We start from the raw sequence: 25,893 nt of genomic DNA, 5'->3' as shown, positions 1-25,893 counted from the left end.
AAGACTGATACGTGCTCGTCGAGAATATTACTCACGTTCGTAATGGCACAGCACTCCCATCGTAGGGATTAAGGTATATTGAAGGAATTAATCCTTACGTAGAGACAGATCTGTAGCTCGCTCTGAGGAGAAGAAGAGATCCATAGAAACTGCGTGTGACAGCATATCCTCGAAACTACAACTCCAAATACGGTACAGTTCGATTCCAGGGCATTTGAAATCGCCAGGCTTGAGATCTAAAGATTTCGTAAGGGTTGGGATTGAGCTTTAATGCCCTATCAGAAGTCTAGAGATTTCAGTAGCTTGGGATCGAACCGTGGGGATCGAGCAAAGGCCTTGAGATTTCATCTGGAACAAGCCCACAAGGTTCATTGACTTGAAATCAAAGCTTCCAATGATTATGGTGTTCGTTAGAAAGAAGTAACAGAAGGTATTGGGAAATACAGACAGAAGAGATCACTCATTGAAAAAGGAAAAAAAAAAAATAAATGAATAGGTATGGATAATTATTATACAGAGTGTCCATAAAGTCCCAGTACCATTATTATATATAAATAAATGTAATGTTACTGGGACTTTATGGACACCCTGTAAAATAATGATAAATATAAAGTAAATCATCACTGATGTTGGCAATAAGGTTTGTAACGTCCAGTGTGATTTTTGTAAACAAAGTTTAACTCACCACCGCCGACATTGACATAAAAATGACAGATATTATTAAAAGAATATTCAACATATAATTCCTCAAACACTGATGTAAAAAACAAATATGATAAAGAATTCAAGCTTTACCGATGATACATTTGATTCTGTGAATTCTGTTCTTTTTAAATATCAGGAAAAATACGAGATAGAGAGAGTTTTGAAAAAAATGACAGATATTATTAAAAGAATATTCAACATATAATTTCTCAAACACTGACGTAAAAAAAACAAATATGATAAAGAATTCGAACTTTCCCGTTGATACATTGATTGTGTGACCTTGTTTTTTTTAAATATCAGGAAAAAAAAAACACGAGAGTTTGAAATGGACTCAAAAAACGGAAGTTTATTAGATAGAGCTTACCTTATGGTTGGCAAATTTCTTTCGGATTCCTGGTTTTCCTATGTTCTCGTAACTGGAAAAAAAATCAATGAAAATGAATTTTATTATGTGGTTAGGTAATAATATATATATATTTATATGTATATATATATGTATATATGTATATATGCATATATATATATGTGTGTGTGTATATATATGTATATTTATATATGTATAGATACGCATATATATATATATATATATATATATATATATATATATATATATATATATATATATATATATAGATATTATATATATATATATATAATATATATTGGACTCACAGACCTCGTCATTCAATGTGTAATACGAAATACGTATTGTTCTAATAAAAACGTCATTTAAACTAGATGGAACGAGTACTTTGATAGACGTCTGAATAAAATGCATAAGAAAGGTTTTCGGAATCACGTCATGGCGGTTGTTGGTCCCTTTAAAGAGTAGTGAAAGGGGGAAATGAAAATGAGTATATTTGAAAAAAAAAAAAAAAAAAAAAAAAACTAGAGAAATAAAAGGGCGGACATGATAGTCCCGGTGGATGTGGGAGATGGTGGACTGAAACATCCAAATTGTGAATACATGCCCATGGAAAATTTGTGATTCACTCACGATAAATCTTCTTATGAATTGACTTTGTTTACTTTTCCGATTTGGATGAGGTTACCAATCTGTTGAATCGGGTTGAGAGCTGCGGAGTGGACGCTATTTTTGTCATCCAACAGAACAGTCAAATTTCAGAACGTACGTCATAAATAAAGATATTAGTGAACACATGAAAGGGTGCACGTGATCGTATGTATGTTTATGTGACAACTGAGCGTGATCGTGTCGGCAGTTTACCAGCCTGAAGATCGTTTCATATTTAGGCGTTACGTTTTTATGCCTATCATGACGTACGTTGCCTTTTGATTGATTGATTGATTTTGAAAATGTAAGTGTAACGTTCTAGACCATCTTCCATCCACTAATTTGTAACGCTAGACTATCTAGACCTATCAGGACCGGGTATCAGCAGCCTTCGTCACCAAGCTCTCTCTCTCTCTCTCTCTTCCATACTTTTTAATTTCCGGTTGGCAAAACTTGGCCGGGGGTTGTATTTCCTGGTTAGACGTTCCATTCTCCTGCCACTGTTTTCTCAAATTGCATTTGAAAAAATCTAACGTTTATTCTGCGAAATTATTGTCAAATGTGGTTCTTACTATATTTTGGTCGGTCAAATCAAGCGGGATTCACTTTGAGAAAAGCGCCTGGTCACAAACTTTTTAAAAAAGGTTATTCGTTTGTTGGCTTTGTCTAAATCTAGGTACCTCCACGAAAGTATTTTTCTCTCCTTTCGTTGCTATGCTGTAAAAGCGTAAATTAAGCGTACTTAAATATATATATATGAATGTCTTTTTACTGTAATACTACAGTATAGCATGAAGATAAAAGGCCCATAAAACACTATTTTGACGTTGCAACCATATATATTTCGAGCACTTCCTGCTGTGTTCTTGATCACTGGTAAAAATAGAAGGAATTGCTCGAAATATAATTATGGTTGCAACGTTAAAATAGTGTTTTATGGGCCTTTTATCTCCATCCATATATATATATATATATATATATATATATATATATATATATATATATACATTTATATATATATATATATATATATATATATATATATATATATATATATATTTACTATCAATAAAATTGTTTCTTCATATGATTATTGTATCAGAAACTTTTTGACAAAGAACAACCTCAAGAAAGTGTCGTAGGATGTGTGTATTGTATTCCATGGACAGCCTGCGATAAAGTGTACGTACGACATACTGGGAACACATTTCTATTAATATGAGAGACGAAGGCCATGTAATAAACTGTATAAATCTAGCGATATTTTAGAACCACTATTGACAGAATCACATTTTATTGATAACATTCAACGACATGAGCCCCAAGCCCTGGATATTCTAAAGTTGATAATGTTATGAAATGTTTACAGAACCAGCAGTTAAAAAGAGCCTTTTCCATTGCAAGGCAACGTAGTGATTACACTTTTTATTTTATTTTATTCTATTTATTTCTTTTTTTACTTGTTCTCCTCTCTTACTGTGATCGGGTCTTGAAATACAGACGGAAGCTCAGGGTCTACGATCTTTCGTTTCATCCCCTCTCCCGAGAGCTTATTATATTTATATCCAACGGGACTATTATGGTATTGAATTAATATATACATACATACATATATATACATATATATATATATATATATTATAATATATATATATGTACTCTACAGTAAGTATTTCCGTATTGCTTATACCAGCACGAAAAAATCTTTAGTCTTTCAAATCCAACGTTTAGAAACGAAGTTGGTTCTTTGAATATTGCAGATATGGTTTCGCTTTGAGAAATAGATGAGATAAAGCTAATTCCACTTTCATTTGATACGAAGTTTGTTCGTGCCGTGATCATGAGTTATTGGGTAATTGACCCATTTCTTCATATACGAGGAAATTTAGTGACAAGCGGACTCTTGTCATTTAACTCTGAGGCCCTAGTACTAGCCATTTTCTCTGCATTTGTCAGTTTTATTTGCTACCAAACAAAAGACATTTTTATTCGCCTTCTACAACAACAACAACGACAACAACTTCGTTTTTTACTTCATAATGTGGTTTCAGAACTTTGAAATACTTTGAACAGGTAATGGAATTTAAAAGTCCGAGTGGCGCTTTATCTGTTAGCAGTTTATCCAAAATAATTCAAGTTACGAACCATTACAATTGATTGATTGAGCTTTCCCAAAACAGATAACAGGACAAGCGAAGTGGTTTAACGATTTGAATTGATTGATTGATTGAATCATGTTGTCTGCCGTCATACCTGCCAGATAATTTTTAGAATAAAAGTATTCTGTAGAGTTAATTATTTTTCCATTTTGTTCTGTGGGTTATTATTTTTTTTTTTAGTAATTTACATTACAAATATACACTTCATACTTTTCGGATGGCAACAAGTATGGGCGTAGATTTTTTCAAGAATGTCATCTGGAAGAGCACGTGCTTCCTAACGTTAGTAATAAGAGGATTTGTAACTGAGAAAATTAATAATACACATATGAAGATACGCTCTCGTATTCCTAGTTTTATCAAATCTTGTACCTCCAGTATTTCACACTTCACTTATATATGATCACATATATGATCTGTGAGTCATGAAAAAAATTAGAATATCCTAACAATTCTGTATAAACAATGTGCCATCACCTCCTTTTAATTCTTTCTAAAGACTACCATATTCTTTGGAAGCTTGAATTTCAAGTCACTGTGGGTTTCTTCTGTATGAATACGGTTCATCTTCTGAATTAATAATAACAAAAATAAAAAGAGGATTTGCCATCTAGACTCGTTCAAAAATGAACGTCGCCCACCATAGGAAACCTGACCCGAGATAACCTTCCAATCCCAAGCGGCAACTGACCTACGATGAAATTGAATTTCCGATGAAATGTTGGGTGGGATTATTCCGAAATATTTCATTTCTGCAGCGAGGTAACCTAGAATCTAAAATGTATCATACTTTTTTGTGTATCCCTTTTAATTGCTGTTAAATCTTGCTTCGTACCATATAATCGTTTTTGAAGGTGTTCCAGATCGTATGTAGACAAATAGACGTTCGGATGATAATAATAATGATAATATGTTTTTTTAACAATAATGGTATTATCAGTGTAATTGATTTTATACACGGTCTTTTCAGTTCTCCTATATCTGCTAAGAGCTGGCCGATGTACATACATACATAGCCTGAATAAGGGAACTATAGTCACTGTTTATAATACTGGTACACTATAGCTGAAGAAGTGAGAGAAGTAACGAGATTTGAAATGACCTCGCATAGAATCAGTTCCACTGAAGCTACCATTCTTCTTGAAAGAACATGCTCAGAAAAGGCTCTACTCCCTTCAAATAATAATAATAAAATAATAATAATAATAATAATAATAATAATAATAATAAGATAATAATGAAGTAATAATGAATAATAATAATAATAATAATAATAATAAAAATAAAAATAAAAATAAAATAAAAATAAAAATAATAATAATAACTAATAATAATAATAATATAATAATAATAATAATAATAATAATAATAATAATAATAATAATAATAATAATAACTAATATGGGTACCTGGAAACTTTAACAACACAACTGCAGTGAACAGCCACTTCTAAGTTCCCCTGAACACGAACCTATTCAGTATTCACGAGGAAGTCTCTGTGAGCGTTTTCTATTTCTAGGTTAATCAAAACGTAGCGCAATCTTCTATTTATACCTCTTCTGGCTGGAAAAAAAAGGTGGAATGAGAATTACCTACGCAAACCCTCAGGCGAGACTCGAAAAGTAACGAAACATACGCTTTCGTAAGTGAGGCAAATAATAAACAGTGCAGCAGCCTGCAGCTTTTCTCCGGAATTTTGTCAGTTCTGACAAGCTGGGGACGTTGGTATGGCATCCACCAGCGCCACAAGTAGTGGTTTTTACTTGTTGCAAAGTTTTGCTGTAAAAGATGGAGATAGAGGGAGTGTGACGCTGCCTGAAGAGCCAGACACAATAAGTTTGGAAAGCTCTGTGGTCTGTGACTGCCCGATGTTTCAGGTTTGTTTGTTCATTAGTCAAAACATATCCCAGATTTCTTGTGTGAGAGGGTTAATAAATTATTGGTTCAGGCGTTTCAAGGGTCTCTCTCTCTCTCTCTCTCTCTCTCTCTCTCTCTCTCTCTCTCTCTCTCGAATTAACATTGTAAGGGAAAAGGTATTTTTCTTGTCGTTAGATAAATGAATAGTGAGAGTATTAATTTGTTCACGTATCTCTCTCTCTCTCTCTCTTGAATTAACATTGTAAGGAAAATGGTATTTTTCTTGTCGTTAGATAAATTAATAGTGAGAGTGTTAATTTGTTCACGCATCTCTCTCTCTCTCTCTCTCTTAGATTGACATTGTCTTCATGTTACGAGGAAAAAAGGTTTCTTATTTCTCTTGTCGATAAATATAGGACTAATGAAATTTAAAAGTCGTGGTAATAATGTTGGTGTCAAAATTCTGTTGCCTAAGCCAAATTCGGCAGTTTTTTTTATTTCTCATCTTTTTTCTGATATCTGTAGGCAAATATTTTTTTATATATAGAAATATACATTTAAATTCAACCAGTACTATTTCTTGTACAATGATTCCATTCTCTTAGAACAATTAATAACTTGTTTCTTGCTCGGAATTGCATCTCGCTGTGGCACTTTTGTTACAATCACATATCGACCCTCATTACCTATTGCTCTCTCTCTCTCTCTCTCTCTCTCTCTCTCTCTCTCTCTCTCTCTCCTCTCTCTTCACGATATATAAAACCCACTTAAATAACAATCTTTTTGTTATCATAGTTCTGGTGAAACCTCTCTCTCTCTCTCTCTCTCTCTCTCTCTCTCTCTCTCTCTCGTCGTCACGATGTGTGAAGCCCCCATAAATAACAATCTTTTTGTCATCATAGTTCTGGTGAAATATTCTCTCTCTCTCTCTCTCTCTCTCTCTCTCTCTCTCTCTCTCTCTCTCTCTCTCTCTCTCTCGTCAGTGTTTTTGTTATGTTGTTTTGAATATTTTTGTTTGATTCTTTCCGCTCTTTATATCGAGTCCGAGAATATAATTGTCCTTTGTAATATTGAAGTTTTTATTTTACCGCATAAAGGAATTTAGTGAATTGTGGATTTACGTGTCATCGCTCACAAATACACCTTGCTAAAGCTACTAAGTATTTTCGTACAGTGTCTGCTAAAGTTGACATTGCTTCTATTGATTTAAAATAAGTGTTTAAATCATGTAACTGAATGTTTTAAAAATGAAATATTAGCTCTGGCTAGTTCTTTCCTGTGAGAGAGTTTACATTTCCTTAATTCAATTATACTTTTATAATAATGATGTGAATTGAATTCCCGAAACGTTACGCAAATAAGAAAGAGAGATGTACATACACAAATTCATATACGTATATATATATGTATATATATATATATATATAGTGATATATATATATATATATATATATATATATATATATATATATATATATATGTATGTATACACACACACACACACACACACACACATATATATATATATATATATATATATATATATATATATATATATATATATATATATGTATGTGTGTATATGTGTGTGTAAATACACACATTTACATACATACATACATACACAGAAATATATGTATATGTAGCATATATATATATATATATATATATATATATATATATATATATATATATATATATGTATATATATATATACAATGTATTCAGTTACCCTTCTTTAGATTTTATTTGTATGACAGTTCAAATTGTCCATCTCTGAACGCTTTTCAAAATAGTTAGCAATTTAAAGACTGCAACTTAGGCCATATAAAAACTACTACGAACATACAAGGATTTTCTTTACTGTTTTTCGTAATAATTCGTTCATTACGTAATTGATTAAATGTTACAAAATCAAACCCACAATAACAGATTTGATTGTGTAGTATAACTTGTAGGGAAAACAAGATGCCTTAAATTTATTTGTAAATGGAGTTTTGAAAAACTGAATTTTTAACTAAGAAAATTACCGACTTGTGAGAACCCTTCAATTTCAGTTTAGAATAATAATGATTCTACGTAACTCCTCAAATATAAAAGCACAAAAGACTCGTAAAGTCGACACAATTTCAATTCTGGAGATGAGAGGTTTAAAACAAACACACGTTTTCAATCTTTTGCGTCAGTTATTCCATCTCCATAACTACTGTGAATAACAGGCAACCAGTATTTCGCACTACTAATTCAAGACCACCTCAGTTGGCAAGAATACTATAGTAGCTTCAGATCACCCATGCATCTGATGTCTAGGACAGTCCCTTACGACGCTCCTGATTGGCTGTTGATAAGCCAGTCACAGGGCTGGAAACTCTCAGTCTCTCGAGAGAGTTCACATAGGCACGATGCACGTTCCACCTCTCCCGGGGGATGCGTCTTTTAAGAGAATCTCACAAGAGGGGTGGAACATACATCCAGCCCATGTGAACTCTCGAGAGAGACTGAGCGTCTCCAGCCCTGTGATTGGCTTATCAACAGCCAATCAGGAGCGTCGTAAGGGACTGGCCTAGACATCAAATGCACGGGTGATGTGAATCTACTATAGTATCTAGCCAACCTGCGAAACGTCATAGCTAATGTGGTAGTGAATGACGTGAATAAATAATTTTTCATCTCGAATAATAATTACTTTTTAATTTCTGCGGTCTTATTCATTCGCAGGACGATCATTCATAATTTGCATAAAAATGAAACATCTTTATCAAAGTAATTTATTTCTTGGAGGCCTAATTAAGACAGATTAAGTATCTCACCTTCGACCTTGAAAGAGAGAAGAAAGAATGATATTCACCTCCTCCTCTTAGCGAGCCAAACTATTTATTCACTCTCAATCGAAGAGCTAGGCATTGCTTAAAAACAAGAACATTGGTTATAATTATATATATATATATACATGTATATATATATGTATGTATATATATATGTATGTACTATGCATGAATGTCTGTAATTTGAAAATAAAAGGCCCTTCAAACACTATTTGAACACTGCAACCATATATTTCGGGGACTTCCTTTTGTGCCCCTGATCACTGCTAAAATGTTGATGTGTTAGTTACAGGGACACCACACACACACACTCACACACACACACACACACACACACACACACACACACATATATATATATATATTATATATATAATGTATGCATGTATTTGTAATATATAAATATTATATAATTATAATCTAATAAATATAAAATATTAGATTATTATATTATATATCTATATATATATCTGTATATATGTATATTATATATCGTAAATATAGTCTTAGTCTATCTATATATAATATATACCATCTAATATATAATATATATATATTATCTAATTATATACATATATATCTATAATATCATTATCATATATATATAAGTAATACATTATATATATATATATATATATATCTATATTATACTCATAATTATTATATATGGAATGAATGGTTGTATGCATGCATACATGCATGTATGTATGTGTTTGTGTATGTGCCATGTACACTTCAACATGCATCGAGCCATTACAACTAAATTTGTTATACATATAACTTGGCATCTAGGAAAAGAATACTGTGATGGTAAGACATCACTGGTCCCAAAGGGAAGGGGTGTGGGAGAGGGGTGAAAAGTAAAAATAAAAAAAAAAACGACAGATACTAGAGTCTAATCCATAGTTTTCAAGGTTGCTGAGATGAATAGTGACACTCCTGATGCCCTCTAAGTCCAAGTTCAGCCCCGATAGAGAGGTGGGTGGAAAGGTGTGTTGGTAGGGGTTGACAAATAAAAATAACCGAAAATGACAGATATTAATGCCTAATCCATAGTTTTTGAAGTTGCTGAGATGAATAGTGACATTCCCGATGCACTTTAAGCCCAAGTTCAGCCCAGATAGGAAGAGGGTGTGAGAAGGGTGTGGGAAGGGGGTGATGTAAGAATATCTGAAAATGAGATATCAGTGTCTAATCAATAGTTTTCGAGGTCGCTGAGATGAATAGAGTCCTTGTTCAGACCGAGATATATATATATATATATATATATATATATATATATATATATCTATAATATATATATATATATATATATATATATATATATATATATATATATCAGTATAAAAGGCCCATTAGGGGACACCTGGGGTCACCACTAAGCTGACATTGGTTCTGTTAATTGTCTTAATCCACTTCATCATTGCCTTAAGGTAGATATTATCTATATGGTCAGAGTCCCAGGTTTTACTGGAAAGGTTGATGCTATTATCTCGTTGTTTTATCAGTGAAGATTTTACCCACCATCTGACATTTGTATGGACAGCTGCTATTGTATAAATTTGGGATAAGTTCCAATGTATGGCTCGTGTTATTTATATGATGAAAAATTGCCGAAGTATGTTTTCCACATCTTTAGAAACTGGTTTCACCAATGTAACTACTATTGTCATTCACTACTTGATTAGGGTAGAAGTCAGTCCACAGAAATATAGTCTTTAGCTTTAAACCAGTGTTTAGTGGGCTTTTATACTTGGTATATATATATATATATATATATATATATATACATATATATATATAGTATATATATATATATATATATATATATATATATATATATATATATATATAATCATAAAATCCACGTAAGAAGGGGAGTGAAAACCGGGACTGGGAACCAGTCATTTCGTCGTTTATTCTACATTTTCACCTTCACACATAGTACAAACGTAGTTTATAGAGCTTTATATATACAAAATTGAGTAGTGGTGGGCGGAATTACAGTTACTTGATTCGGGCAGCATGTTCTCCAAACAGAAAGGACAAGGAAAGAGGATCACGGGATAAACTCTGGCCAAAAGGAATATTAACCTCCATCCTGGTTCGTAATGTGTGTGTGTACACAATTAAAATGTATACTATCAATCATGAAAAAGGGTTATTTGTTAACCAAAGGCAAATGTAGAATCAGAATAAATGTAGAAAAATCATAAAAACAAGGATAAAGACTCACTCAAAATGTACGAAGGACATCACTTTCAAATTTAGGAAAGAAGTAGTATTAGTAATTGGAATATCAGATCAGTCTAACATGCCCACTTTGGTACGGTATTTCGTGACTGATATAGGTCAGTCAGAAGAATTTATCCTGAAGTCAGGGCTAAAAATGTGTGAGCAAATAAAAGTCAATGTTGGACATCCTAATGGGAAGGGAGGAAGCAGGAATATGGCAAAATATTATCCTGTTTTCTGCGACCGAGTATATTTTGAATTTGGCACTGCTTTTAGTTCAGTTTCTCTTCCCTCTTTTACGTTATTTTACTCTATACTGAGGTCACATTCGGAAGCGTGTAATTTAGAAGAGAGAGAGAGAGAGAGAGAGAGAGAGAGAGAGAGAGAGAGAGAGAGAGAGAGAGAGAGTTGATGCAAATATCTATGTATAAATATACGAGGTGTTACGATAAAGAAACGAGACTGAAAGCCACATTTATGCCTCAATGCCAGTTTGGTTACCGCTTATGTCAATGTGTTGCACAGCATCTCACCCACCACTAGTCTCCTATAATGTTGTTCACCTCGCTCACGCTTTGCTTTTGTTTCAGGCTGTCGCGTATCACACTGCTGTAAGTTACGCCTCGTCATGCAACTGCAGGTGATGCAAACATGGCGCTGAGAATCAATCAATTGGAAATTCCTTGTTAACTTAGGTTCCCAAGCCAGTGTTTCAATCTTCTCCAAGAGGAGATGCGAATGTCCCGACCGCGAGTATTCGAGTGGAACAAACGCTTCAACAGCGGATGCAAAGAGATGGAAGATGACCTCAAGTCAGGATGGCCTTCCTCAACGGAGATGGACGAGAACATTGACAAGGTGCAACTTCCAGCTTCTCCCCAGGCTGAAGGTGAAGGCTGATCTCAAAGGAACCCGTTCCGCCTCTGTGGAAGAGATCAAGGTCACTGCTACGAGGAAGCCAAGGGGCCTCAAGGAGGAGGAGGAGGAGGAGGAGGAGGACTTTTCCCGAGGGTGGCAGACACGAATGCAGAAGTAACTCTTGGCGGATGGAGGATTACTCTGAAGGGGTCAATACGTAATTTCTCTGTAGCTCTTGTAATAGAACTATTTGGGTCTGGTTTCTTTATTTTCATAATTCCTACTATTAAGCCATTTGCCTCATCTACCAGGAAGAATGGCCTAAATTGTTTGTCTCTCAGGAGAGAGAGAGAGAGAGAGAGAGAGAGAGAGAGAGAGAGAGAGAGAGAGAGAGAGAGAGATGATGGCGACTACCATACGAACCAGGGCCAACAGATTGCCAAGGCATTTATAATACGTCGAGGGCGTATATCTAGCCTCTTGCACCTGTAAGGTCCTGCTTGAACCAGACACTCTAGTCCTTCACCAAAGAAGTAGTGCCAGTGAAGGCCCCCAGAGAATTCTTGTTCTCTCATTATGATTGGCTTATTCAGCTGCCGTTAAGATGATTGGATTGGTGCGCATACTGACATTCCAGTTTTTTTTCTCCTTGATTTGAGGAGACCACATGTATCAATTCGTTTTTAATGCAATATTAAACAATTTACGTGATTTCAATAACGGACTTAGATAAATAAACCAAAAGTCAAATTCGTTTTCCTAGCAATGATAAATAAATACGTGAATGCAATAACAGACTTATATAAATAAATCAGAAGTCAAATTCGTTTTTAGAGCAATGATAAACAATCACGTGATAGCAATAACAGACTTAGATATATATATTTCACGCCTTCCTCACCCAAAGCTAAGGTCTACGTAATCAAGTTGGGAGAGCTATGATAGACTCCACATACCCACAGGGGCTTGTTCGTCGCCTCCAACTTCCCTGTTCGCTCGCCTGCGAATCCATTGCGAGCGAAGAGAATATTCATATCCGGAGACACATGGCGAAGTGGACATTCATATCCTGTCCTTCTGTTGCTGTTGTTGTTTTTTGTTGTTTTTCGTTGTTGTTGTTTAAGTTAGAGATGTTTTTTCTAGGTTGGTTTGCTTTGAGTATAAACGGTCTTCCGTTTGATTTTTCTATTTTCACGTATGTGAAGATTTTTGTCATTAATCTCTGCACGCGATATGTGTGAATACTTGATGTAATAATTCCTTGTGTGTATGTATATATATATATATATATATGTATATATATATGTATATATATATGTATTTATATATATATAGGTATATATATATACGTATATATATACTGTATATATATATATATATATATATATATATATATACGTATATATACTGTATATATATATATATATATATATATATATATATATATATATTATATATATACGTATATATATATATATATATATATATATATATATATATATATATCTATATATATATACTACTATCTATATATATATATATATATATATATATATATATATATATGTATATATATATATATATATATATATATATAGTATATATATATTATATATATAGTATATATATAGATATATATATATATATATATATATATAACATATATATATATACGTATATATATATATATATATATATATATATATATATATATATATATACGTATATATACTGTATATATATATATATATATATATATATATATATAGATATATATATATACGTATATATATATATATATATATATATATATATATATATATATATATATATCTATATATATATATACGTATATATATATCTATATATATACCTATATATATATATATATATATATATATATATACTATCTGTGTATATACTATATATCTATCTATATACTATATATATATATATATATATATCTATCTCATATATATATATATATATCTATATATATATATATATATATATATATGTATATATATATATATATATATATATATATATATATATATATATATATATATATATATATATATTATATATATAGTATATATATCTTCTTCCTAGCTTAAACCCATTTTTATATGGGGTCGCCATTACGAATGAGTCGTCTCCATCGATTTCTGTCTTGTGCCTCGTTCTCATTTATACCTTTCAATTCCATATCTTCCCTTACACAATCACGCCATCTCTTTCTTGGTCTTCCCTTCTTCCTTCTACCCTGCACTTCCATTTCCATCGTGTCTTCCAACATGACGTTCCTCCCTTCGTAACAGGTGTCCATACCATCGAAAGCCTTCCTTCCTGTATTTTTCTTCGATATTTCAGCTACCTTTGTTGATCCTCTTATATACTCATTTCTAATCCTATCTTCCCTTGTTACTCCCGACATCCATCTCAACATTCTCATTTCTGCTATCCATCTTCTTCTCCTCTGTTTTTTTCCTCATACTGCCGTTTCTGTTCCATATAACATTGCTGGTCTGACCACCGTCCTATGGAACTTTCCTTTCAATTTCAGAGGGACCTTCTTGTCACAGAGTACCCCTGATGCAGACCTCCAATTATTCCATCCTGCCTGAATTCGGTGTCTCACCTCTTGGTCCATGCTTCCACTATCCTCCAATACGGACCCTAAGTACTTGAACTTCTGTACTTTCTTTATTTCTTCCCCAACCCAATCTTATGCTACTTCCACCGTCTCAGTAATACTAGAACACATATATTCGGTTTTTGATCTGCTTATTCTCATTCCTCTCTCCTCAAGTGCTGCTCTCCTCTCCAACCTCCCTCCAACTCCTCCTTCCCCTCTGAACACAACACAATGTCATCCGCGTATAATATGCACCATGGCACTGCTTCTCTAACATCCCTGGTCATTACATCCATCACGATGTTGAAGATGAATGGGCTAAGTGCTGACCCCCCCTGGTGTAATCCAACTCCTATCTCAAATCCATCCGTCTCACCAACACTACTCCTCACTCTAGTATACACATTCCTGTACATCTCCTGAATAATTCTGACATACTTTTCCGGCACCATCTTCTCCCTCAAACATCTCCATATTTTCTTTGCCTTGGCACTCTGTCATAGGCCTTTTTCTTAAGGTCTATGAATACCAGATGCAGGTCTCGTTGTTTTTCTCTGAATTTCTCCATTAGCTGCCTTATGCAAAATATTCCATCCGTTTGTCCCGCTTCCCTTCATAAATCCTAACTGTTCCTTCCCTATTCTAACTTCCTCTCTCAGCCTGCTATCTATGATTCTTTCCAAAAACCAAAATCTTCAACGTGTGAGACATTAGTTTTATACCTCTATAATTTACTGCATTCCTGGACATCACCTTTACCTTTAAATATAGGTATCAATATGCTTTCCCGCCATTCTTCTGGTATCTTTTCCTGTTCGAATATTTTTACCATCAGATCATACAAGATGTCTACCCCTTCCTCTCCTAAGGCTTTCCAAACTTCGACTGGGATTAAGTCAGTCCTGTTGCCTTCCCATTTCTCATTCTTTTTAAGGCTCGTATCACTTCATCCCTAGATATCCCCATTACCATTCCATGTTTACTTGTCCATCCTCTCTTACAAGTCTTTCATTTTCTTCATTTAGCAGTTGTTCGAAATACTCTTTCCATCTTTTCAGGATGTCTTCTTCCTTTTTACGACAGTACCATTCCTATCTTTCATTTGCTTAATATGGGTGATGTCCTTTGTTCTTTTATTTCTTACTTTTGACAGTTTGAGCATCTTACTCAACCCTTCCTTGGTTTCCAGTTCATTATAAACCTCTTCATATGTCCTTGCCTTAGCTTGAGCTACCACCCTTTTTACTTCTTTGTTTCTTTTTCTCTTAATCTTTCTCTGTCCTCCTGCAGCTGTGACTCTTCAAATCTCTTCTTTGCCTCCCTTTTACCTTTCACCACTTCCCCCACCTCTTCTTCCCACCACCAGCTCTCCTTTTCCTCCCATACTATTCCAGATGTTTCCCCTAGTATCTCCTTTCCATGTCTTCTAATCACTGATGCATTATGCCTCCACCATTCTCCCACATCTTCAATTCCAGATCAACCTCTCCCAGCACTCTTCTCCTGAACTCTCTCTTCTTATCATTATCCCTCCCTAACAATTTATACCACTTGATTTTCTTACCCCATTCGTTTTCGTTTTCTTTTCTCTTTTCATCTTTAAATCCATACAAAGGAGCCTATGTTTTGGGGGGCCACGTGGTCACCTGGGGGATAACTTTACAATTCTAACTTCCACCCAGCCTTGATCTATTGTAAAGGAGGTAATCTATTTGTGTGCATCTACCGCCACTCCTGTATGTGGTCAATGCTCCCTCTTCTTTTTGAAGAATGTGTTCACTATTTTGCCATATCAAAGGACACGGCAAAGTCTACTATACTCTCTCCTTCTGGGTTTCTCTCCCCAATCCATGTCCTCCATGCACACGTTCAATTACATCCTTTTCATTTCCGACATGTCCCATTAAGTCTGCCCCCACTACAGTCCTCTCCTGCTCTTTCCCCAGTTCTTGCGTTACCTCACTCATTTCGTTCCAAAAACGGCTCTTTTCTTCCTCTGTGCAGCCCCACTTGTGGAGCATAAGCGCTAATGATGTTCATTGTTTCCCCTCCATAACATATCTTCACTCTCATAATGCGGTCATTCTTCTACTCACTTCCGTCACTGCATTCTTCATTCCCCCGACAACACTACTCCAACGCCATTCCTACCCTGCTCATTTGCTCCACTATAGATTAACTTGTAGCCATCCCCCAGTTCTTTAGCTTTATTACCCTTCCATCGAGTTTCCTGCACACACAAAATATCCACTCTCTTTATCCTCATTAACTCTGCCAACTCTCTTCCTCTTCCTGTCATAGTATATATATACTATATATATATATATATATATATATATATATATATATATATATATAGTAGTGTATATGTATATATATATATATATATATATATATATATATATATATATAGATATATAGATATATAGATATATAGATAATATATATATATATATATATTATATATATATATATATATATATATATAGGTAACCAACCCGGCCCTGTCAGAGAAAATTCTAAATGATAACATATAAATGTCTCTCTCTCTCTCTCTCTCTCTCTCTCTCTCTCTCTCTCTCTCTCTCTCTCTCTCTCTCTCTCTCATTTCCTTCCTGTTAAGAGAGTTGCTTCAGTTACACTGCCCGCCATTTTTTACATTTTATATTTCACCAATTCTCACCCCCATTCCTAATGGGGCTCAACCTGGTCTTGAAGGACATTGGTAGTGTCAATAATCATGTCAGCTACCTTAAAAGTTATGGATTAGACACTGATATCTGTCGTTTTTAGTTAATTTTATGTCATCCCTTTTTCACCCATTTTTACCCACCTCCCTATTGGGGTTAAACTTGGACTTAGGGCCATTAGGCATGTCACTACTCATCTCAATGACCTCGGAAACTGTGGATTAGACATTGATATCTGTCGTTTTCAGTTATTTTTACATGTCACCTCTTTCTACTCGTTTCCACCCACCTCCCTATTGGGGCTAAATTTGGACTTAGGTCATTAGGAGTGTCACAGTTCATCTCAGCAACCTCAAAAACTATGGATTAGACACTGATATCTGTCATTTTCGGTTATTTTCGCATCATCCTCTTCTCACCTGTTTCCCCCCACCTTCCTATTGGGGCTAAACTTGGACTTAGGGCCATTAGGATTATCACTGTTTATCTCAACAACCTCGAAAACTGTGGATAAGTCACTAATATCTGTCATTTTCGGTTATTTTTGCATCATCCCCTGCTCATCTGTTTCCACCCACCACCTTATTAGGGCTAAACTTGGACTTAAGGCCATTAGGAGTGTCACTGTTCATCTCAGAGACCTCAAAAACTGTGGATTAGACACTAATACCTGTCGTTTTCGGTTATTTTTACGTCATTCCCTGCGCACCCCTTTCCACCCACTTACCTATTGGGGCTAACCTTGGACTTAGGGCCATTAGGAGTTTCACTGTTCATGTCAGCGACCTCAAAAACTGTGGACTAGAAGTTAATATTTGTCTTACCCTTACAGTATTCTTCCCCAGATGGTAAGTTATATGTACACCACGTTTGGTTGAAATTGCTCAAAGCGCATCGAAATGTATGTGGCATATACACACTCACAAATGGAAGATTATCAATGAAACTTCAGGCGTCTTTCAACTGCCATTCCCATGTATAGTATGACTTTTCCAGCGTTAAATTAAACACTCTCTTTAACATTACAGGCTCTAAATAGTAGTTTCAAAGGAAAAGGTATAGAACCAGTACCTTTGAATTAAATGGTTGTTACTAGGCATGGAAATCATTATAGTTACTCAGCGTTCTGTGCGTGAATTGTAAAAGGACTCTTTTATACAAGAAAATCATTATCATTGTTATTATTATTTCTCCTTAACGATGGCTGGCAAGTAGCAGATGAAAGAAACAGGTAGTACCACAGACAAACAGGTAATATTTCCAACACGGAATATGCATTATGGGTATTAATAGTACTCTTACCATTTACACTGTATTATTCAATGCCAATAATCATGTTTTTCATTGTCAAAAATATTTGGGAATCTTCTTTTACGGACAACCCTCGTGCCATACATTTTATATATATATATATATATATATATATATATATATATATATATATATATATATATATATATATATATATATATATATATGTGTGTGTGTGTGTGTGTGTGGAAACTCGTCCGATTCATACAGATTCTTACGCCGATCATTCTCGAATGCTCCGGAAATGACGTCATAGGCACAAGCAGTGGCTATGACGGAAGGGGGGTTGGGGGGGAGGAGGTTAAAACCCCACTAAGAGCTTTGACGTGGAAGACATACGAATTTACCAGAATGCCGATGTTTGCGTGTCAGTGACCTGTGCAAGGATATATATATATAACCCTTGGATGTAAGTTATACCCAGGTACATTGCTATTGAATTTGAACGAAACTTTCGCCATAATATTTGTGAATATATACAAGTCACGCTTGAAAAAGTGATAAGAATTCATATATATATATATATATATATATATATATATATATATATATATATATATATATATATGTATATATATATATATATATATATATATATATATATATATATATATATATATATATATATATAAAGTAATATGTGTAACATAAGTTAAGTACTCCTGCACATAAATCAAAATAAATATCATTCCGAAAGGGAAATTTTTTTTATAATGCATACATTACTCAAACCTATTGCGTTCATCTCTCCCCCCGAAAACCAGTTGTCTTAATTGTTGCATTCCGTGGATAAAAAAAAGAGGGGCAAAGCCGAGTCACTGAAAGCACAGTTGCTACGAAACGAACGATGACTGTACTAGTACTTTCCACTCGGTTATCCATTAATTATTCACATAAGTCCACTCATGCTCATTGCTACAAGGACTTATGGGCCGTGTATTGGAGATCGATCGATATGAAGCAGGTTTACGCATCGGTGTCACCAGTGAAGGGGAATGTTCCTATTTTCTGTAGCTTCATTTACTAGGGTATTGCATTACACACACCCCCCACACATATATATGTATATACATATACAGTGTATATAAAGTATGTATGGGCGTCTGTGTGTGTTTATGTATGGGATTTCTTGTTACTGGTAACAATCATACTCTCTCCAAGACATCACACTTGTATACACACACATACGTTCTCTCTCTCTCTCTCTCTCTCTCTCTCTCTCTCTCTCTCTCTCTATATATCTATATATATATATATATATATATATATATATATATATATATATATACACACACACACACACACACACACACAAATATATATATATATATATATATATATAGTATATATATACGTATATATAAAGGGTACAATAAATAAAGATTCTGAATATCCTTTAAATTTTCGCTACGGAGCAAATCTATCGTCTTATCACTCGCCTGAAGGGCGAGAGAACTTGATTGATGAAGCCTTGCACTCCTGCAAGTTGCAGAAAAGGAAACTCCTGGGAAGAGGGAGGAAGATAATGACTGAACCCAATTTCTTATTCTCATTTCATTGCGGTTATTTTATTGATGTCTGTCGTTGCAGTCATGAATGTAGTATAAAATCCGAGGCAAATGGTCTATGAATAATGGAGGAAACTCTTTCTACAGTTATTTTTCGTTGGGTATTCGAAATTTGGCGTATCACTGTAAATAAGCTTTCTTCTATGACGAGTGAAAGCTCTGATAATTGTGGTGAATTTGGTGTATTTTCAGTAAAGAAGCTATCTTTCGTGAGGAGAGAATGTTCTGATGACAGCTTTTTATTGTCAATTTTAAAATTGATGTCTGACGGTAGATATGCTTTCTTTTATGACATGAAAACATTCTGATGATAGTATATTAGTACTAGGCATTTAAATTTGCTGTATTTCAGCGAATAAACTCTCTTTTATGACAAAGGAAAGCTCTGATGGCAGCTTTCTTTAAGGGCCATTTTGAATCTGGTTTATTAAATAGGTTTCATTTTATGTCAAGAGAAAGTTCTCGTGTTACGAATGGGTATTCTAACCCTGGTATAACAAATGCACTTTCTTTCAGAACAAGAGCAGGCCCAGAGAGAGGTTTCGTGATTATAAGTTTCATTAGGAAATATTGGTGATTGATTGGTTAATAAAAATCAGTATTTAGATTATTAATTTGATATCTGAAGGCAATTACAATTCTGTTCTTTTCATCCGGACACAGTGCTGAATAAGGAAAATTATTCATACTAATTTTGATATTTAGAAAAGTAATGTTTATTTATTCCTCTCAAAAGGTTTGTGATAACCGGAGTAACTGTAATGTTTCTTGTTATGAAAAAGAGTGGAATTATAATAATTCAAAAGATTCAGCTTTGTATATTAGAAAGTAAGGAGAGAGAGAGAGAGAGAGAGAGAGAGAGAGAGAGAGAGAGAGACGAGAGAGAGAGAAGAGCTAGATGAAGGAGAGAGAGAGAGGAGAGAGAGAGTTAATATATGGTGGATTATGTTTATCTACCTTCTTCAGTCATCTCAAAAAAAAAAAGAAAAGGAATCGAGTATTCATAATTCTTACAGACAAATTCTCGTTGAGTTTTGCAATGGCAAGGAAGCTCTCTACTGCAAGGGAATGATTTTTGTATTAATCTAACAAACGAACATGAGAGTGTATTTTTGAATACGTATATAAGTTATCTGGGTATGTTTAAAGGCAGCTTCTTGCAATCTTACGAGGTAGAACACGACCTACTATGAAAGGTTCAGTTAATTTGAATAAATCTCTGGCACTCACCCATTGCCAGCCAATGCTTTTAGGGTGCCTTGTTTGGACCTAAGACTAACCACATTGATCAGGCTGTTGCAACCGAAACAGAAACTCAGCCAGTTATCCAAGCTAAATATATTTAGTTACAGGGCCCTTTAGTCGGGTAAACTGTAACCTAATTTATCAAGTTAAGTAACAGGTAATGTAAAGCTTAATATACAATATATTTAAGGAACACAAAGTCCAATATTACATTATACAATACAAAGAAGAAAATACAAACCCCAATACTCAACATGATAAAAGAAATACTAAGCTCAATATACAACATATCAAAGTAAATACAAAGACCGATATACAACTTCATAAAAAAATGATAGTGGCCAGCTAATAAATAAAATAACGCATTTCCATACTCATTTTATTTCGCCAGTAAATTGTGATCCACTAAACCACATTCCTGAGAATTAATGTCACAATTGTGACAGTCTCTCTCTCTCTCTCTCTCTCTCTCTCTCTCTCTCTCTCTCTCTCTCTCCCTTTTTCAGTCATATCGATCGTACATTCTTGTCAGAGTACGAACTCGAGGCAGCGATGTGGCATGTGGTTCAAGGACGACCTCGAACGAAAACTAGTTCAAGGATTTATTTTTTTTTTTTTTTTTTTGTCTCGGGACGCACACATTCCCTAACATGAATTTATTATGCTTTAGGGGGTCAATTTTATACTTTTTATATTACTCTTATTTTCTCCCCTTAAAAAAAATTGAAGATCAATGGGTAGTTAATTGTGGTTAGACAGGGAAATCAAAGGGATAATAATATTTAACAGATATGAGAATATATTAATGTGATAAGACATGTATATATATATATATATATATATATATATATATAGATATATATATATATATATATATATATATATATATATATATATATATATATATATATATCTATATATATATATATATATATATATATATATATATATACATATATATATATATATATATATATATATATATATATATATACATATATATATAAATCTGTTATTTGTTTTCGTGTTCATATTTACGACATATATAAGCATTTAATCTGAGTAGTCACTCTAGTATCACTTGGATTATTTTGTTCGACAAAAATATAAAAATATCACTGAAACTATTAAAAGCTTTAGGCAGCGGCCATTTATATAGATATATATATATATATATATATATATATATATATATAATAATAATTATACTATATATTTGCGATATCATTTCCGGTATATTATCACATTTTTTTCATGCTTCTGTAATTTCTGAATATAACATTTCATGATTCCTGACACCTTTCTTGCCATTTAATCATTCATATCATACCAGTGAGGTAAGAACCCCTGAGCAGGCAGTGCCTCTAATGTGTTTGAAATGTCAGTACAAAGGCTGGTTTTAAGCCACGTTTCTTGTGACATCAACACGAATTGTAATTCCTATTGTTTATGCACCCATCAGCAGCAAGAAATATAATTGTCCTGTTTTTCATTTGCTCTTGACAGCTTTTGCCTGTCAGTGTTTACGTAGAAGTATTGATTAATATAAAATATATATATATATATATATATATATATATATATATAGTATATATCATATATGTGTGTGTGTGTGTGTTTGTACGTATAACTGAATCACAAAAATTGGGAACTGATGAATATATGGATAAAGGTAGAAGCCACGGAGGGTTCTACCTTTATATATATATATATATATATATATATTATATATATATATATATATATATATATATATATTATATATATATATATATATATATAATATATATATATACTACATACATACATATATACATATATATATATATATATATATATATATATACATATGTACACACACATACACAAATAACAAATAATCAAAATATATTTCTATCTCATTCCTCAAACGAGCTACGTATAGTTCCACGCCTACCAACTGAGGTACAGTAATAAACGCTTGTGTCAGGAGCTACGAAATGACTGAATAAAACAAATAATTCGACTTTATTATATATATATATATATATAGATATATATATATATATATATAGTATATATATATATATATATATATATATATATATATATATATAATGTATGTATATATATATACACACACACATATTCTCCCCACCATTCCAATTCATTTAACCATTGTCCTTATCCAGATACGTAGCCAGTGTAAACAAACACACTGGACAGAGGAACACAGACATGGCAGTGGAGAGTTTCGCTCTATGCCAAAGAGCGCCTCTTGCAGGCTAATGAGCTTACAGACTCACTTTGATCTCTGATCCTTCAGACGGGTTCTTAAACGAATTCTTCGAGACCAACGCTAATGTTCTGGATGCCACAATGCTAAACAAGTACGGGAGAGAGAGAGAGAGAGAGAGAGAGAGAGAGAGAGAGAGAGAGAGGTATACAGGGAAATATTGACAGGTGGTAAGTAGGATCAGACCAACGCTAATGTTCTAGATGCCATAATGCTAAACAAGTACGAGAGAGAGAGAGAGAGAGACCTTACAGACCTTACAGACCTTACAGTTCGTTCGGGAGGTTAAGCCCCAGGTCCCTCAGTGTGAGGCGCCTCTAATGTCTACCAGAGAGTTGCTAGTACATCTTCCGGTATATTTTGCATCTTCCAATCTTGGATGGTCTGGGATGCAGTTTAGATATTTGTCGAGCTTATTCTTAAACACATCTACGCTCACTCCTGATATATTCCTCAGATGAGCTGGCAACGCATTGAATAGACGCTGCATTATCGATGCTGGTGCGTAGTGGATTAATGTCCTGTGTGCTTTCCTTATTTTTCCTGGTATAGTTTTGGGCACTATTAATCTACCTCTGCTTGCTCTTTCTGATATTTTTAGTTCCATGATATTTTCTGCTTAATTCCTTCTATCTGTTTCCATGCCTGAATTATCATGTAGCGTTCTCTTCTCCTTTCTAGACTAATAATTTTAATTTTAAAGCTTTGTAGTCTTTCCCAGTAGTCTAGGTCCTTAACTTCTTCTATTCTAGCTGTAAAGGACCTTTGTACACTCTCTATTTGTGCAATATCCTTTTGATAGTGTGGGTACCATATCATATTGCAATATTCAAGTGGACTACGAACATATGTTTTATAAAGCATAATCATGTGTTCAGCTTTTGCTTGTTTTGAAGTGCCGTAACAACATACCATTTTGCTTACATTTTGCCAACAGAATGGCTATTTGATCATTGCATAAACATGTTCCTATTCATCATCACACCAAGGTCTTTAACTGCTTCCTTATTTGTGATTGTCTCATTATTAGGTCCCCTATATGCATATAGCTTTCCTTCTCTGTCTCCATAATTTATTGATTCAAATTTATCAGAGTTAAATACCATCCTATTTACCTCTGCCCAATCATATACTTTGTTAAGGTCTCTTTGTAGCGTCCTATCTTCATCACAAGTAATTTCTCTACTTATTCTTGTGTCATCAGCGAAACTACTCACTACCGAATCCTTAACATTACTGTCTATGTCTTCAATCATATAACAAACAATATTGCAGCTAGCACGTACCCGTGGCACACCGGATATTACCTGGTTTCATCCGATTTCTCATCGTTTGCAATAACTATCTGTTTTCTGTTGTGTAAAAATTCTTTTAACCATCTTCCTACTTTATCTACGATATTGTGTTTTCTAATTTTCTTTGCTAATATATTATGGTCTACTTTGTCAAAAGCTTTTGCAAGTCTAGATAAACCACATCTGTTTCATTTCCGCTTTTCATATTTTTGAATATGTTCTCACGGTGGACTAACAGTTGGGTTTGTGTACTTTTTCCGGGTACGAAAACCATGTTGTCCCTATATTAAACAAAATTATTTTTTTATTAAATGTTTCATAATATTTTTCTTCATACCCTTTCATACACTTTCATAATATGTGATGTTAGACTCACAGGCCTATACTTACTTGCCTCTAGTCTTGATCCACTTTTGAAAGTAGGGGTGATATATGCTAATTTGTGCTCATCATAAATCTTGCCTGTATCTACACTTTGTCTTAATAATATTGCAAGTGGCTTTGCGATAGAATGAACTACTTTCTTTAACAAAATAGCAGGGACTCCATCCGGCCCTGCAGCAGCTCCATTTTTAATTTCATTAATTGCCTGCACAATATCAGCTTCATTAATTTCTATGTCAGCTAAATATTCACTATTTTCGTCCCTTACTTCTATATCATTATCTTCATTATCTATTCTAGGGTGAATTCTCTCTTATATCGTTCTGCCAGTATGTTGCAAATTTCCTTTTTTTCATTCGTTAATCTCCCTTCAATTCTCAGAGGGCCTATTTCTATTCTTCTTTTATTCATCTTCTTCGCATATGAGTATAATAGTTTGGGGTTTTGTTTGCTTGATATTTAATAGGGTTTTTTCTTCCAAGTCCCGTTTTCATTTTCTTTTTGATTGTATAATCTTTTTTGTTCTGCATTTTCTATCTTACTTTTTAGTTCTATAACTTTCCATGCATTTTTTTCTTTTGCAAGACCTTTTTTCCACTTTCTGATTTCTGGAACAAGATCCTTCTGTCTCTTGGTATGCATGAATGATGTTTACTTTTCTTCTTCGGTATATATTTTATCCACTATTTTCTCCAATATTTTGTATAATATCTCCGTATTTACCCTTATGTCATCACTTACGAAAATGTTATCCCAATCTTTGTTTAATTCTTCATTAATTTCTGACCATTTTATATTTTTACTGTAGAAGTTGTATTTTCCATATCCTT

The 25,893-nt window shown here is 33.7% G+C and overlaps 1 protein-coding gene across 2 annotated transcripts in view; it reads right to left on the bottom strand.

Annotated features, from left to right (window-relative positions):
* The window catches only part of LOC135219123 (doublecortin domain-containing protein 2-like), a 101,154-nt gene that overhangs the window by 40,747 nt on the left and 34,514 nt on the right, over nucleotides 1-25,893 (bottom strand). For both annotated transcript variants that reach the window (XM_064255576.1, XM_064255575.1), the window contains exon 3: nucleotides 1,073-1,124. In XM_064255576.1, the coding sequence (XP_064111646.1) occupies nucleotides 1,073-1,124 (52 nt within the window). The remainder of the gene's footprint in view (nucleotides 1-1,072; nucleotides 1,125-25,893) is intronic.

The sequence above is a fragment of the Macrobrachium nipponense genome, chromosome 1 (assembly GCF_015104395.2).
Source record: "Macrobrachium nipponense isolate FS-2020 chromosome 1, ASM1510439v2, whole genome shotgun sequence".
Classification (NCBI taxonomy): Eukaryota; Metazoa; Arthropoda; class Malacostraca; order Decapoda; family Palaemonidae; genus Macrobrachium; species Macrobrachium nipponense.
The sequence above is the reverse complement of the archived record's forward strand: the minus strand, read 5'-3'. Positions and strand labels throughout refer to the sequence as shown.